The 17998-nt window shown below is 37.6% G+C and overlaps 1 protein-coding gene across 1 annotated transcript in view; it reads left to right on the top strand.

Annotated features, from left to right (window-relative positions):
- USH2A (usherin) overlaps positions 1-17998 on the top strand; it is a 790488-nt gene that overhangs the window by 670749 nt on the left and 101741 nt on the right. Inside the window, exon 60 of the mRNA XM_060088664.1 lies at positions 8099-8453. Within this exon, the coding sequence (XP_059944647.1) occupies positions 8099-8453 (355 nt within the window). The remainder of the gene's footprint in view (positions 1-8098; positions 8454-17998) is intronic.

Here is a 17998-nt window from a genome sequence, read left to right on the forward strand (position 1 = left end):
GTGTGTGTATAGTACAGAATATATCTTTAGACTATTTTCTTTTAGATTGTTTCTTGTTAATTTATCTATGCTTTTTATATATTATGGAAATTCTTTTAGTGATCATATTAAAAATAACACATCAATTATTTCTTCCAGCACTTTTCTGGCTCTACTCCTTATATCTAAATATAGATTGGATTTTGGTTTTTGTTTTCTTGAAGTATAATTAACACATTATTATTAGTTTCAAGTGTACAGCATAATGATTCAATATTTGTATACACTTAAAAATGATCACCACAATAAGTCTAGTTACCATCTGTCACCATATACAGTTACAAAATTTTTTCTTTATGATGACAACTATTTTTTTACTTTCTTAGCAACTTTCAAATTTGCAACATAATATTACTGGCCCTAGTCACCATGCTGTACATTACACACTTATTTCTTTTATATCTAGAAATTTGTACCCCTTTTCCCATTCTGCCCATCCCTCAGAGCCCTCCCCTCTTTTAGCCACCAGTCTATTCCCTGTATCTGTGAGTCTGGTTTTGTTTTCTTTTGTTCATTTGTTTTGTTTTTTAGGTTTCACATGTGAGTGAAATCCTATGGTATTTGTCTTTCTCTGATTTATTTCACTTAGCATAATACCCTCAAGGTCCATTCATGTTGTCATAAATGGCAAATTTTTATGCTTTTTTATGGCTGAGTAGTACTCCTTATATATATACCACATCTTCTTTATCCATTCATCCATAGATGGACACTTAGGTTACTTCCGTATCTTGGCTATTGTAAAAAATGCTGCAATGAACATAGGGATACATATATCTTTTCAAATTATTGTTTTTATTTTTTTTTGTATAAATACCCAGAAATGGAATTGCTGAAGTTCTATTTTTAATCTTTTGAGGACCCTCCATACTGTTTTCCATTGTGTCTGTACCAATATATGTTTCTATCACCAGTGCACAAGGTTTCCCTTTTCTCCACATCCTCACCAACATTTGTTATTTCTTGTCCTTTTGATAATAGCCATTCTGATAGGTGTGAGATGATATATCATTGTGGTTTTGACTTGCATTTCACTGGTGATTAGTAATGCCGAGCATCTTTTCATGTGCCTGTTGGCCATCTGTATGTCTTCTTTGTAAAAAATGTGTATTCAGACCCTCTGCCATTTTTTAATTGGATTGTTTGTTTTTCTGTTGTTGAGCTGTATGAGTTCTTTATATATTTTGGATATTTACTCCTTATCAGATATATGACTTGAAAATATCTTCTCCCATTCAGTAGGTTGACTTTTTATTTTATTGATGGTTTCCTTCCTTTTTAGTTTAATTTAGTCCCATTTATTTATTTTTGTTTTTGTTGCCATTGCTTTTGGAGTTAGATCCAAAAAGCTATTGCCAAGAGCAATGTCCAGGAGCTCACTGCCTAACATTTCTTCCAGGAGTTTTATGGTTTCTGATCTTACATTAATAGACTGATTTTGTTTTAAGGAATGAGACAGGAAATCTAGACATTTGTGGGGTTTTTTCTCAGAAAAATTAACTTTTGATAATTGGAATTCAGTCTTTAATTATATTTATATAAAATAACATGGAGAAAATTTACCTTCAATAGACTCATACATTTACCTCGAATAGAATATCATTCAGTGAACGTCTAACAAGTGTATTTCAGGATGAAAGAGTAACCTTAGAAGGAAGCTCTGAGATGGAGGAAAGAATAGTGAACACTGAATCAATTTGTTCAATGAATGGATAAATATTTAAAACCTTTACAAAGTAATTTTTTTAAATAATGGCTAAGTTGCAAGGTTTTTAAAAAGCAGGAGTAAAAATGTTGTACAAAAATAATTTGAAGACCCCATCTATCTGTAAGAGTGGTTAGACAGAGCTAGGAAACCTCCCAGGAAACCTTGCTTTTCCAACTGTGCAGGCTTAAGCTTCTCTGGCTGATGTGACAAGGACTCTACAGGTTGCAACCAAAAGCTCTCTTGATTGGTGAATGTACTTCCCAAACACTCTCACTTCATGTCTCTTTTTGTATCAATTAGGCATTCGCTATTTTTTTTAAACTATCTAGTTTGTCAACATTATTTTACAATTTACTGATTTGAAATGCCACCTATACAAAATTCCCATGTGTCATCTCATCCATTTCAGGACTTTGTATTCTGTTTCCTTTGTGGTAGATAAAATATTAGCAAGCAAAGACTGATGGCAGAGACATCGCAGGTGAATAAAATTACTGGAATAAGCAGAATACCCAACACTGAAGGCATAGGGTTCCATGGTCAGGCTTGGCTGGAGACTTTGTTATTTGTAGGGGGAATTTAGAAGGTCGGCTTGACAGTAGATTTTGGAAGACTTTAAATACTAGGCTGAGGAGTTTAGGGTTTTGATTTGGAAACAATGAGAGCCATTGAAGATTTGGAGTAAAATAGAGAAGCAATGTGACAGAATGGACAAAGCATGGCATTTGTAGTCAGAAGATATGGCTTCCAGGTCCTGGGTCTGCCACTTACAAGTTATGTGACCTTGGGCAAGTCACTATGTTCCCTAAGCTTTCACTTTTATGTAAGTTAGGCTGATAAACATAGAAAATAATTAACCTCTAGAATTTCATAGGAATTAAGTGAAATCATGTATGTGAAAGTACTGTGTTAAACATAAAGCACAATAAAAAACAGAAAGTTATCCAAGATGGACCACCCACAGCCATGCTTGGGGAAGACAAATCTGGCAGTTATATGTGTATATTTAAAGACAAGGAAGGAGGTTCATGATAATAAAAGAAGCAGATTGCACGACAGTCCACCTAGTATGATTCTGTTTTTCTTTAAGTACATGGAATCTTTTTTACATTTATATGTGCACGAAAAATGTCTGGAATGTTAAACACCAAAAGAAAGTTAACAGTGCTTATCTCAGGGATAGGTTATGGATGATTCTTGTGTTTTTGCTCATCTTTATTTTCTAATTACTTTTTACAATCAATATATAATATGATGTGAGAAAGACAAAATGACAAATTCAGTGAGCCCAGATGCAAATCTATTATTACCCTCTTTACGATTTTCCTATTTCCCTCTTTCTGTGAACATCATCCTCATTTTCTGTAGCAATCAAGGTCTGCTCAGGAAAGAGAAACCACACCAGTTATTTTATTTTATTTTATTTTATTTATTTATTCATTTATTTATTTTTTTTTTGCGGTACGCGGGCCTCTCACTGTTGTGGCCTCTCCCGTTGTGGAGCACAGGCTCCGATGCACAGGCCCAGCGGCCATGGCTCACGGGCCTAGCTGCTCCACGGCATGTGGGATCTTCCCGGACCGGGGCACGAACCCGTGTCCCCTGCATCGGCAGGTGGACTCTCAACCACTGCGCCACTGGGGAAGTCCCACACCAGTTATTTTAATAGAAAGAATTAAATATAAATAATTACTGCCTGACTGTAAATTTGTTAACTAGGTAACTGAAAAGATGAAAGAGAACTCGAAGATATCATAGAGGTGGCAACTGCAGGAAAGAGCTAATACCCTTAGGACTGAGGCAACAAAGAGAAATGGCTTGAATTATTAAACTTAGAAACTTAGAGGGGAGCACCTGTGATGTTGGGACCCAGACATCCAAGGAGGGGGCACCTGTCAGCTGGTGCAGGTGTCTGTAGGAGGAAGCATGAGATGAAGCTGGCTTTCCAAGTGTTGGAAAAATATCATACTTGAATCATCTGCTCCTAAGGGAGAAGGATCTACTGCTTACAAGGTGAAGAATCCTTGCTGCAGAGAAGCTCATGTAATCAGCAAGCAAACAGGAAGCAAATAGGAAGGAGCCCCTTCCCTTTTCCTTTCAGTTCTTTAATCACCCTCTGGCGCCCCCTATTGGCAGAGCCCAATATAGAATCAGCTGGTAAAGCAGGAATGTAGAGGGCAGAGTCCCAGCCCCACTGTCATAAAGCCAAATATAGAAGGGTAGGTTTAGAGTTGAGAGACAATAACTTAATAATGGGAACATTTTTCTGGTTCTTGTTGGAACCAAAATCTTGGATTATTCTTTTCAACCAATCAGTCATCAAGTCATTGCTTCAAAAATAAGATGGAGTCTTTGCCTTCAGGGAACTTGTAGTATAGTAGGAGAGATATAAAAAAGAAACGTCTGTTACAATACACTATGAGAAGTGAGTCCATAAAGAAAAGACTAAGCACATAGAAGCATATTGTAACCCTATTTGAGAGAGAAGCAAGGGAAAGACTTTCTATTGGATTTTGACCAGAATGTAAAATGGGAATAGAAATCTCAGAAGGTGAATCTGCAATGGTCAGCACAGGCCAGTTCTATGGCAAATCACTGAAGAGTTTTAAATCCAATTAAGTCCTACAATTTTTGAAGGGTATTTGAATCTCTTTCCCCAACACCAGAACAGCCACCGATTCAGGAAAGCTGGATGATTCAACCTTCCCAAAACATTTCTTAAATCACCTATGTTTCCATTTCCTCTACCATCGACCTAGTTCAGGATCCACATTTATTCTCATGTGGACTGTTGAGATGACCTTTTCATTGTGGGACTGCTGTCACTCCCTGTTCAATGCAGCCTTTACACAACTGCTGGATTTGTCTTCCTAAATACAGGCTTTGAACATCGTTTCTTTTTTTTAATTGAAGTATAGTTGATTAACGATTTTGTGTTAGTTTCCAGTGTACAGCAAAAGAATTCAGTTATATATATATATATATATATATATATACACACATACATATTAGTGTGTATCTGTTTATCCCAAACTCCTAATTTATCCCTCCCCCAACCTTTCCTCTTTGGTAACCATTAGTTTGTTTTCTGTGTCAGTGAGTCTGTTTCTGTTTGTAAATAAGTTCATTTGTGTCATATTTTAGATTGCACATATAAGTGATGTCACAGAGTATATGTCTCTCTGACTTACTTCACTTGGTATGATAATCTCTAGGTCCATCCATGTTGCTGCAAATAGCATCATTTCATTCTTCTTTATGGCTGAGTAATATTCCATTGCATATATGTACCACATCTTCTTTAACCATTTATCTGTCAATGGACATTTAGGTTGCTTCCGTGTCTTGGCTATTGTAAATAGGGCTGAAGTGAACATGCATGTATCTTTTCGAATTAGAGTTTTCATCTTTTCCAGATATATGCCCAGGAGTGGGATTGCTGGATTCTATGGTAGCTCTATTTTTAGTTTTTTTAAGGAACCTCCACACTGTCCTCCATAGTGGCTGTACCAATTTACATTCCCACCAACAGTGTAGGAGGATTCCCTTTTCTCTACACCCTCTTACAGCTTTGGACATCATTTCTATGGTAACTTCCTTTGTATTGTGTATTACATTTGACCCAGTGATTTTCATGTGCATTACTTGATTTAATTCTTACCAAAATTCTAGACATTATACACTATAAGATCATTGACTCCAGTTTACAAAGTGAAATGAACACTAGAGAACACAGTTGAGTTTGCCCAAGGTCATTTAACGATGTGTCAAGGCCAAGGCTTACAATCCGTCTCCTCTGACTACAGGTGTTTCTGGCTATTTATTTAAATTAAGAGTATTCTTAATATTCTTCATAAGGTAAGGTTGGCAGTTTCATAATATTAAGTTGTTATGGGAAATACACTGAATTATAGGATTTTATTTTAATTACTTTTGAAGATAAGCACTGAGAACTTCTGGCATTCCAAGAGAGTAGGGAGTTCTTTAAAAGGTTATACCACATGAAAACAACAGAAGTATGAATGCCCTTTAAAATATATAGTTCCTAGTTTAATAATTATTTTTGTTTTCTTCTTAAGTGTTAAGCAACATTAAATTAACTCTAGTTGGAAAAGTGCATTATTGAAGTATCTCCCAAATGAGCTTAAGTATAGAAGAACTAATCATTTGACTCTTCAGAGAGAACTGAAAATGTGATTTCCCTAAACACAGACTGTTCAGGAGGAAGCACTTCCAGTTAAACAAACAGTTGAAACCTACATCTTAAATAAATTAGGAGTAATTGTCATCTACTCAACATCTTCTGTTCAAAGTTCATTTAGACATTAAAATATTCTGGGTTTTTTTTGTTAATACCACAAATGGACTGTTTACCTCACTGTAATATTAATTAAATATTCAGTCATGATAAGAAATACTTAACCCAGCTGCATCCTTTAACTGTTTTGGTGGATAAACTTGGGGCTAACATAATACTTAATCTCTTACATAGTATAGATTTTTAAAATTCACACTCTCAGGCAATTTTTTAAAGAATTGTCAGTTGTGTGTGTGTGTGTGTATGTATTTTTATGTTTTTTTCTTCTTGTTTTTTTTTTCTTTTTCTTTTTTTAATAGAACGTCAGTTTTATGACAACCATGGCTACATCTCAATGTGGGAATTCATGAGAGCTTAATAAAGTTCATTGACTTGTCATAGAAAGTTTGAAGCCAGACAAAATAGAAAGTTTTATTTACCCGTAGAAGTTCATATGTTTGCCTGCTATATTATGTTCCCAGCAAACACCTTTTAAAAAACTGACTGAGAGGAATCCTTGGCTGTGAGCCCTGTGGTCCTCATTAGAGTGGATCCCTCCCAGTGACACATCTGGTACCTGGTATCTACAGCAAGTACAAAGGCCAAACCCTGCAAACCTACACTGAGTGCAGAGTCTGGCGCAGGCATGGTAGCAAGGAATAATGTGGTGGGTTGACTAACCATAATTGCAGGTGACTTGGAGTATCTGTGAAGACTCCATAGCCTCCAGCAGGTAGATTGTCATTGCTCATACCTAGGTCATATTGACTTATCAACTTGAGGATCATCAAATTCCCAAAGCCAAAGATTTTAAATAGACTGCCTTTTCGTGAAAAGTACTGTCATTTACTTTATCTTAATAACCGTTTCCGTTTTGATGGTTAATCTGATATGGCAGCATGTGAATATGCCAGCATCTGAAGAGTGTGTTAATTAAATACTCCTAACAGCCTGGAAAATACTGATTTATTCATCAGTCTCTTCTCAACTAGAGATGAAGCTGAAAGAGGAAAGGGTCATCCCTTGGGTACATTCTTCCCCAACCTAGAATGCTTGCCCTTGTAGAAAAGAAGAGTTGATAGAGATGAGGCAAAGATGCAGAAAAGCCATGGAATTATATGCCTTTTGGCCATTCACTCAAAAAAAATTTTGACTGGAATTTTGGGGTTAGTAGATGTAAACTATTATATGTAGAATAGATAAGCAACAAGGTCCTACTGTATGACACAGGGAACTATATTCAATACCCTCAGATAAACCATAATGGAAATGAATATACAAAAGAATGTATCTATATGTGTAACTGAATCACTTTGCTGTACACCAGAAACTAATACAACATTGTAAATCAACTATACTTCAATTAAAAGAGAAACTATTAAACCAACTGGGCTCAGATGTTGGGAACACAGAAAGAGACCAACCAGGATTCCTCAGGAACTTCCATTTCTGGTCAGGTCTGCATCATGATTTTACACCCAGATGAGCAAATATCTGTTCCAAATGAAATATTAGCTATCTGGGGTCATTCCAGCAACTGACAATTCCATTTCTCTTACTTAGATGTTTAATGCTCTATATATTAAGTGCCAAAAGAGTTTGCATGGGACTTGGGGAGGAGGTTTGGGGGGGGGAAGGGGAGGAGTGAAGTATAGTTGATTTACAATATTGTGTTAGTGTCAAGTATACAGCAAAGTGATTCAGTTACTTGTCTTTCTCTGTGTGACTTACTTCATGGGCCCTAGTTTAAACATCAGTAATATCTAAAGATGGGACTAAACAATTACCTTCTCAGGTAGTTGAAAGAATTTTTTGAGCATACTCTGCATTTTACTAGGTTTTGGAGAATCCATAGGAAATAAATTTGAATTTTACCCTTTAAAGAGCTCTAAAGCAAATTCCTGTTATTAGACTTAACATGTTCATTTCATTAATGGGACTGTTGAAAAATTGAGTTTGTAAAAATTTCTTCTAAAAAGCAGTTTCTTACTCTGTCTACAAACCTTCTTTTGAAGTGTGCCGTGTCACTGATTGTTTTGCTGGTTTCCTTCCAGACGTCCTGCTGGCCTTGAAGAGGAATCCCTTTTGTTTGTCTGGTCAGAAGGAGCCCTTGAATTTATTGACAATGCAGATACTTTGAGGCCTTTCACGCTATATGAATATCGGGTCAGAGCCCGTAACTCCAGGGGCACTGTGGAGAGTCTGTGGTCATCAGCACGGACTCTAGAAGCCCCACCTCAAGATTTGCCAGCGCCCTGGGCTCAAGTCACTGGTGCTTATTCAGTTCTACTGAATTGGACGAAGCCAGAGTCTCCCAATGGCATTATCTCCCAGTACCGTGTGGTCTACCAAGAGAGAACCGATGACCCAATGTTGAACTTCTCTGTTGTGCACGCTCTCACCGTCATGGTAAGAACTTCAGAAAAAAAGTATAACAGATACTTAGATTACCCGGTTAATATGTTGACATTAATTTTCTTATCTGCCTTGTCATTTTTCTTCACTTGGGGCTTAAACATATATATGAAAATGGTTAAGTGCAAAAAATGCAATGTAGCCATGAACTAAGTATAAGAGATATTGGAGACCAGTTTTCATACCACGGTTAATTTGTGTTACCTCCAGCAAATAAGTGAATCTCCTTTTGCATGATTTCCAAATCCATTAAATGGGAATATTAAATGTGTCGCTCTATACCTCATGGGGATGAGGCTCAGATAAAATTAGACATGTCACAAATGTAGGTGTGATATTATTGGCTCTTTGAGGAAAAGGAAAATTAAATTTCTAGGTAGACCTGTCTAGATACATATAGTTATACATCACATGCACTATAACTTAGTGGTGATTTTTCAGGGTTGGCCTCCTCTGGCCCATAACACAACTTAATTCAGTTTACCTTGTATATCCTGAGAGCTTTCTTTACCCCTGGCATAGCCTGACATTCTATGGGAGATACAAAAATAGGATGATCCTTGTCTTGGGGAGCTTTCTCTGTTATAATACTGCAGAGATGAGAACTGAACATAAAAATTTAAGAGTAGTAGTGGGTTACAGCCCATAATATCCACCACACTGGGATTCAGGTCCCAAACCCTACCACATACCAGCTGCAAACCACAATACAAGTGAGAATATCATACACCAAAAGTGTTAGGCAAGAAATGCTCTGGAAAGTGTGTAAATGTGATTCAATTTGTGTAAAACATTCTGGAATATTGTAAATATAGAGAGGAGATATATTGGGACAAGGGAATACTCTGCAACTTATCCATAAAGCAACCTGTAGGGAGAGGAGGCACTTTTACTTTTAACTTCATATGATTCTTTAGTTTTGACTTTTTCCAATGACCGTTTATTCCATTATTTTACTTAAAAATATTTTTTAAAAATCTTAGTGAAGATCTGTGAAACACAAAAGTAACCAAATTATGTCTGAGAGATATTACTTGGCTTCCCTGACTCTCCCCAGCATTGAGAAAAATGACTGGCAGATAGCAAATATTAACAGAAAAAGAAAAGAGAAGAAAAGAAAGAAATGCTCTGGGAGATCAGCAGGAAACCCTCAGATTTCCTTCACAGAGATGAAACATTGTGGTCTTGGGAGTCAAGTACATAGGGTTTTCAAAATGTGCCAAGACCTTCCTAAGTGTGAAACCCCTCATAAGTAAGAAAGAATAGATACCATAAAGCACCATTGTCAAAGACCAGACCATTTTCTATGCTTCCAGTTTTGGCAGCCCGCTTTACATGAAGGTTATCTTATAGAGTATAACATCTATCAAAATGTTTAAATAAGATGAGGCAAACATATTTTCATGAAACTCCAGAAGAATCTTCGTAAATGAAGTACAATATTTTCTCACTGTCCTATGTTCAAATTTCTCATAGAATTAAGAAATAAGCAGTGTGTAAATTAATCTTCATTTTTTTAAATTTAATTTTTATTTTATATTGGGAGTATAGTTGATTTACAATGTTGTGTTAGTTTCACATGTACGGCAAAGTGATTCAGTTGTACATATATGTATATCCACTCTTTTTCAGATTCTTTTCCCATATAGGTCATTACAGAATATTGAGTAGAGTTCCCTGTGCTACACAGTAGGTCCTTGTTGATTATCTATTTTATATATAATAGTGTGTATATGTTAATCCCAAACTCCTAATTTATCCCTGCCCCCCACCTTTCCCCTTTGGTAACCATAAGTTTGTTTTTGAAGTCTGTGAGTCTGTTTCTGTTTTGTAAGTAAGTTCATTTGTATCATTTTTTTAGATTCCACATATAACTTATATCATATGATATTGTCTTTCTCTGTCTGACTTACTTCACTTAGTATGATAATCTCTAGGTCCGTTCATGTTGCTGCAAATGGCATTACTTCATTTTTTAAGGCTGAGTAATATTCCATTATATGTAGGTACCACGTCTTCTTTATCAATTCATCTGTCGCTGGACATTTACATTCCATGCCTTGGCTATTGTAAATAGGGCTGCAGTGAACACTGGGGTGCATGTATCTTTTCGAATTATGGTTTTTCTGGATAAATGCCCAGGAGTGGGACTGCTGGATCATATGGTAGTTCTAGTTTTAGTTTTTCAAGTAACCTCCATACTGTTCTCCATAGTAGCTGTACCAATTTACATTCCTGCCGACAGTGTAGGAGGGTTCCCTTTTCTCCACATCCTCTCCAGCATTTATTGGTTGTAGAATTTTTAATGATGGTCATTCTGACCAGTGTGATGTGATACCTCATTGTAGTTTTGATTTTCATTTCTCTAATAATTAGTGATGTTGAGCATCTTTTCATATGCTTTTTGGCCATCTGTATGTCTTCTAAATGTCTATTTAGATCTTTTGCCCATTTTTTGATTAGGTTGTTGTTGTTGTGGTTTTTTTTATATAGAGCTGTGTGAGCTGTGTGTATATTTTGGAGATTAATCCCTTGTCGGTCACTTCATTTGCAAATATTTTCCCCCACTCTGTGGGTAGTCTTTTCATTTTGTTTATGGTTTCCTTTGCTGTGCAAAAGCTTTTAAGTTTAATTAGGTCCCACTTGTTTATTTTTGTTTTTATTTTCATTACTCTAGGAGGTGGATCCAAAAAGATTGCTGCGATTTGTATCAGAAAGAAATCTTCATCTTAGCCAGAATTCAGAATTGGTACTATATTTTTTATTTGACATTTAATTATATTTATATATCAGGGTCTTTCATATTACATCTTCTAGTGCCCTCATTATAAGCATTAGAAGCAGTGTTCTTAAGTGTAGAAGTTCTTTTTTAGTTGATATGTGATCCATGGGGAAATCTATTACTTCTCACTATATCCTTGGAATTCATGTTCTTAACTTCCACCCTGAAAGAAAAATATTGAAAAATCCTTGACAAGATCTTTCTGAATGAGACAACTTAATTTAAATATATTTTTATTGAAGACATCAATACTGCAATGCTTAAACCTCTGATCTTTCAAAATATGGCTTTCAGAGGTTTCAGCCTAAACGTTTAACCTACCAAAAAGTTCTATGAGAACTCCCTTGTGATATACCCTCTAAGTCATCCCTTCATAACCAGTTTCATTTTACAACCCAAGACTCAAAGTATCCAGTGAACTCTGTTCTTTATTTAATCTGCTTGGTTCTATTTTTATCACACTAAAAATAGTTCCTGAAAAAGAGGAAGGCCTATGGCCTGAAGCTTTAAGCTTTACGTGGCCCTTTATATATAGCCTTCCCCAACATAGTTTCCATTTGCCAGCCAAGTATTGCTGTATTCTTCCATTTTTCTAAAGATTATTCCTTGCACGGCTAAAGAGAAGAGCCATAATAATCAAGAAACAATATTTTTGCATTCCGTTTTTGAATGTGTGTGTGTGTTCAAAGTAGCTCCCCAAAATCCGGATCTTTGGCCCTGAGGGTCCCAAGAGAAGATTTCATTAGGTTGATCAGGAAAAGTCCCATTTGAACTTGTTGTTAGCAATCAAGGATATATTCCACAGAGCAATTGGGCCAGTGTTATGTCATTCTGGTCACTAGGCCAAGTTTCCAGAGCAGGAGGCCACTATGACTCTTTATAGACTGACATCTTTGAAAGAAATAATCAGGAAAATAAACTATTGTCTTTGAGTTTCATCCATTCCTACATTCCCAAGAGAATGTATTCAACCGTTTTTTAAAGATACCTAAAGAAGGAGGTTTGGCAGTTTCTTAATTCCAATTCCTCACCATCAGAGAAGAATGTTCCTTTTATCCCAGCCAAATCCCTCCTCCTATGATTTAGGTCCATCTCTTCCTGTTCAGAACAGCATGATTTCTCTATACTAGCATACTGGGCCCTCAGGGTCAAGAACAGGTTATCAACAATTCAATCCAATTTGGCAAATAGTCATTGAGTACTCTATTCAACATGTCAGTACTGAATACTGCTCTTTTCTGTGTTATCAAAGTCTCCCATGAAGCTGGGCTATGGGGCAGAGACTCTGGGGGAAGATGAGTAGTCAAGTCCGAGGCACAGATTTTTACTACTAGGCATTTCAGGTTTTTACGTTTCTTTGCTTCCAAGTTTCTACTGCTCATGTGTTGATGATTCCCTTTTAAATCTCTCTGAGTACCTTCCTGGCTATACTTACTATTTCTCCAAAATTCCTATACCAACTAAACATCTTCACTGTCTCTTTCCATTTCTGTGCCTGCCCTAGGAAACGTTTCCAACTTTTTATCTCGTTGACCACTTTGGCTGAAATTCACTAGAGCAAAGGAATTACATTTTTCAGTTAGCAAGATACAGAATCCATTCCCACAATCCAGGATTACATTTCAGTCCGCAGACTTGCAAGAGGTGTCACTAATGCCCCTCCTTTAGTCTCTTGTTTATCTTGGGATCCCGTCCCTGCATGAGAAGCCACCAATAAATTGCCTGTAGTGTACTGCCATCCCTAGCTTGTCCCAAAGTCCCCCCGGAGCTGTTTACAGACAGGTGGATGTGGCTGGGAGAGCCACATAAAACAGGTGCAATGAATGCATGAGTCCTCCTGATGGTGGCAGTGGATGGAGAACTGGCAGTGGGGGCCCTCCATGGGGGTGGAGAGCATATGTGTTGGCAGGAGCTGCAGCATTAGCAACAGAGGCAGCAGGAGAGAAGAAATGGAAAGAGTGTGGCTTTTAATGTATCACCAGCTTCTCTCCCAACCTCATGAAAAGTTTCATCTCCTTTTTGGACCTACGGAGATCCTTCTAAGGGGAAGAGAGATATCTAGTTCCTTAGGGTCTCTTCAGACCAATCCCCACCACTACTGAAAACCAGCTTTAGGTAGAAGTCCTTAAACTCCCTTCCCAATTAGTTCTGCAATGAATTGTGTGGTGTCAGGAGAGAAACTGCATTTATCCTTGCTTGGCACGTGAGAGTTCCATGGTGGTATTTACAGGGAACACTCCTGGCAAGGTTGGCCGTACTGTTGCCACCATTAGGATTTGTTTGCTTTTTCTCCCTGGCACCTGCCATCACACTGGCAAAAATAACTTGGGATGGAAAGGAAAAAGTGGTTTACCTGTTAGTCTGTGCTCTCAGTATATCCCTGCTTACCCCACAGGGTTATAAAACATCAAGCCCAAATCAGACACTTGCCCAGTCCCCAGAAAGATAGATGGTCCCTCACTCTGTATGTAGAATCAAACATACGGTGCTGAGGGGTAAGCAAATTATATGGGTCACTAAAAGTTGGCTTCTAATCTGGAAATAAAATCCAGAATACAAACTCTAGTTTCTAGATTCTAGTTGCCAAACTCCCTTGCCCAGTGTCAAGGAGGAGGTATTCAAAATGTCCCCATGTGGTTGTTGCAGATCTCTTTACCATTAGGTAGATATGTAAAAGGATAAAATGAGATATTTTATAATTGCCATATCATGGAGAGTCTGTGAGTACATCGATGAATTTATTTTTAATCCCATTTTCATTTTGGCTTAGTATGATGTAAAATATTATTGCTCTTTACATATGATCTTGAATTAGTTGTAGCTCTTACAATTTGATGGTTCTTGGCATTTTTCCCCAGATCCACTGATAAGTCAAAAGAAATGCTTTAGGAAATCTAGCTATCTAAAACAACTCCTTTGGCAACTGTTGTTCTAAAATCAAGAAAAAATAGTAATAAAAACAATAACTCTACTTTCTGTATCAATTCTATAAGCTGGGATTTTCAGTTTAGAATATGAGTACCTGCATCATTCATTCTTTTATATAAAAATACAAAATATGGGTGAGTACATGTCACACAAAACAATGAATACTTGTTGGAACATCCCATTTTTTATTGTAATGTTGTATTTTATTTGACCTCAACTTTTCATTTATTAGCCTTACCTGATCTTTATCCTTTTTTTCTAATAATGCTCTACCAAGCACAAATATATATTGGGGATCTGCTTTTTGCTCAGTATTATTGGGGATGAAATACCATGTAAGTCTTCTTGAACTTTGTATAACTACTTCCTTGAAAGGGCTTTATTTTTCTCCAACCACTTTATTCCAGCAAGCTTCATCAGGACTCACTTCCTTGCTCATCAGTAATCTCTAGAGCAGGTCCCATGGTTTTCCAGTCACTTTCATTGACAAGGACCAGCCCAGTTTTGGTAAATGGGACTCATTTCAGGTGTTAAAAAAAATCCAGTCTAAATCCAGTCTAAAGCCTGACTTGTGTTAAGGGATCTACAGTGGGGAAGAGAGGGCATGTCCATTTTTCTTCCTTTTCTTCAGTTCCCTCCTCTTCTCTTGTTGATTTCCCCAGGGTCATGGAAGAAAAGATAAAATTAAACAAAAAGTAGCAGAGTCTAACTCCTTAATATTGTTCTAATGCATCTACTGTTGCCTTCTTATTTGTAGGTGTCTCCCATAGAGGTCTCCCATGGGAGATTCCATGCTTCACAGTTCCTGATGCAGGTGACACACTCTTTGGCAAATTTCTTGCACCCCTGTCCATCACTGCCTCAAAGATCCACCCACAACCTTCTACTTCTGTGTTCCCGTTCCCGAGCCGTCAGCCAATATCAGATCCTATCATGTTGACAAAACTCCTTGCTTTCTTGGCATCCACTAGGCTTGCAGAAAACTTGTTCTATCAAAAGAGGAAAGCACAACTAGTCCAGCACTATCTTCTCTGCTTGCCTTACCACTGGGTAAGACGCAGCCAGCCTCAGAACTTCAGAATTTGTTGAATGAGCAACAGGTATCAGCTTCTGCATTAGGCCATGATCCGCCAATCCTGAGATCACATAAGAATCTCAAAAGACCCTTCTTCACCCTAGTGGCTGCATCAGAATTACCCTATAAGTCTCATCACCTCCATAGCAAGCCTCTTGAAAAGAGTGGAATGTCCATCTCACCTTTCTTGCAGACACCCTCAATTTCTTCATGCTGTTCTCTAGGATATCCTTATATGCTTTGAGAGAGGAGTATGGAGTATCCCCATCCTCCCTCAAGTGGTAAGGAGACAACCTGGAGAAATTTCTCTGCTGAATTCCCCTCTTGAACTTGCTTTTCATGAACCTTCTTATATAAGAAGGATCTTCTCTTACATAAGTTGTCTTTTACAGATCTTCAGGGGAAGATGGGCTTGAAGGTGTAAGGCTGATTCTTTGTGTAGGTCCTGCAGACGTATGTCTAACAGTGCCAGTGGAGTTACCACCTATTTTTCTAAGCTCTACTCATCATTCTCCAGTACATCCTGTTACATAGCTAAATGGCTCCATCAACTTTCTAGCTGCTCAAGCCAGATCATCCTTGAGTCCTCCCTTAACTTACTTCTATATCAAATCCTTCACTAAGTCCCACTGAATCTAATTCTAAAGTATATGTTGAATCCTTCTGCTTGAAGGCCCCATGTTGTTCCCTTTTCCTCAAATGATCACATTCTTACACTTCAAATGGATCCACCTTCCTACTTAATTGCCAAGTTTGAACTAAAATGTTACTTATCTCACAAGGCTATTGTAAGGGCTAAATAAATTAATGTACTTTAAGGCTGTAAATAGCAATATAAATAGGCTGTAAAACTTCAGATATCCTACTATTTATTTGGAATAACAGAGGCTGAAAGAAATGAGCAAATGTAGAAAAAAAATGGGGTTTGGATAAATCAACTGTATGAATTTGGTCATGATTGGAAAAATGTAGATTGTGTTTATTTTAAGCAGGCCTTGCAACAAAATTCTGAGCTTGCAAATTTAGACATTTTCAATACCATACTGTTCATTTCCAGGTAGTTTCTCAGATATTGGATTAGGCTCTATTTCCTATCTAAATCACCCCGAGTCAGAATGCGCTTTCTGTCTCCCTGAGGTTTAGTTCTGACCCGTCTCCCCTCACGAACATAAACATCTCATGCGGACCACCCTAAGAGTCCACCTCAGGCCATTTCCACTCTACATGCAGCTCAGTTTACCCACCATGACACTCACAGGACCCTGCTCACTTAGATCTGAGATCATGTAAGCAAAACACGCAGTCTTTTGGCAACACACACACACACACACACACACACACACACACACACACACACACACACTTCCCAAATCACACAGATGCTGCTAAATTGGCATCTACCCACTTCACCTTTACCAAAGAGCAGTCTATCTGTTTACGGGAGAAGTGGGTGGGAAGACTGTTTGCCCTTTGACGCAGGCATGTTGTTATTTTCTGGCCTTTAACTGAATTATAAGGAAACCCTTGTTAGATACCCAAGAATCCCACAGAGCCTTGTTTAAAAATATATGAAAATAAAAGGAACTACTCTACACTCTAACAGGCCCAGGCCATAAATTCAGAATATGTGCCATTTAGCAGAGACAGCAAGCTGTAAATGGCAGTGAAGGACAGAAGTTAATTGAACTACTGGGCTTTTGTCACCAGTGGAAAGTAGCCACTACCTGAGGCAAGATGGCTGCCCCCAAGTCCCCGGTTGCGGCCAAGAGATCACATCCTGAGCTCTGCAAGGGCTTCTGGGTGAGGGGGAAATCATACACAGACGACCAATTCTTTTATGGTTCACAGCCGATCAAAGTGAAATTCAGCAGCTGTTCAGGACAAGTGACCACTGTAACGGCTGTAATATAACCTACTAAATAGAGAGGGAATTGCATTAGAGCAAGAGGTTAGCCGTGATTATCGGCAGGTGAGTGCTTTATTGAAATTGAAAGACTATTAACATTGATAGAGTAATTATTTCAACTTGAAAGTAATTACCATGATGGGTGATAACTTCTCCAGTGTTCCCAGATTTGATTGGACCAAACAATGGTGAGCTCCTGAAGCCTAGAAAAATATTACAACAATACTGTGATTTTTAAATTACTGAAACCACTGTTGGAATATTTTAATTATGCCAAACAGTGAAAAGATTTTGTCTTATACCAGCCAGTGACCTCTCATGTAGAGAGAGACATTTGCTTTTTAATCCAAATGCAATGACCCACGCCCACCACCTGTGAATACATATGTGATGGGTTTGCAAATGAATCTTTTTATCTCGTTAGAATGTTTAAGGTGAAACACCTTGTTAGTGCTGTAGCTGGACATTACTAAGTTCCAATGGCTGGCCTTAGGGATCATATCTATGAACTGGGAGGCCCAAAATAGCATTTTCTCTTTGTCACAGAGGGTTTAAATTTGTATATATTAAATATCTTGATAATGACATCCTCAAAATTGAAAATTCTGGATGCCCTATATTGTGGATCCCAAATCTCAGATTTTAGTCCTATAACTCATTTGTCGAAACAGCTTTCTTGCTTGATGTGATGCAAATCCACTAAAAACATACCATGGTCAGGGTATTTTCTGTTCATCCATACTGAACATCAGTTAGACAAAATGAAAGTTGAAAACCTGAGCTTCTCTGAAAACTAATGCAAGTATGAAAATTGTGAGTCATTTGCAATTGAGGACCAAGACATACAA

The sequence above is a fragment of the Mesoplodon densirostris genome, chromosome 2, assembly GCF_025265405.1.
Source record: "Mesoplodon densirostris isolate mMesDen1 chromosome 2, mMesDen1 primary haplotype, whole genome shotgun sequence".
Classification (NCBI taxonomy): Eukaryota; Metazoa; Chordata; class Mammalia; order Artiodactyla; family Ziphiidae; genus Mesoplodon; species Mesoplodon densirostris.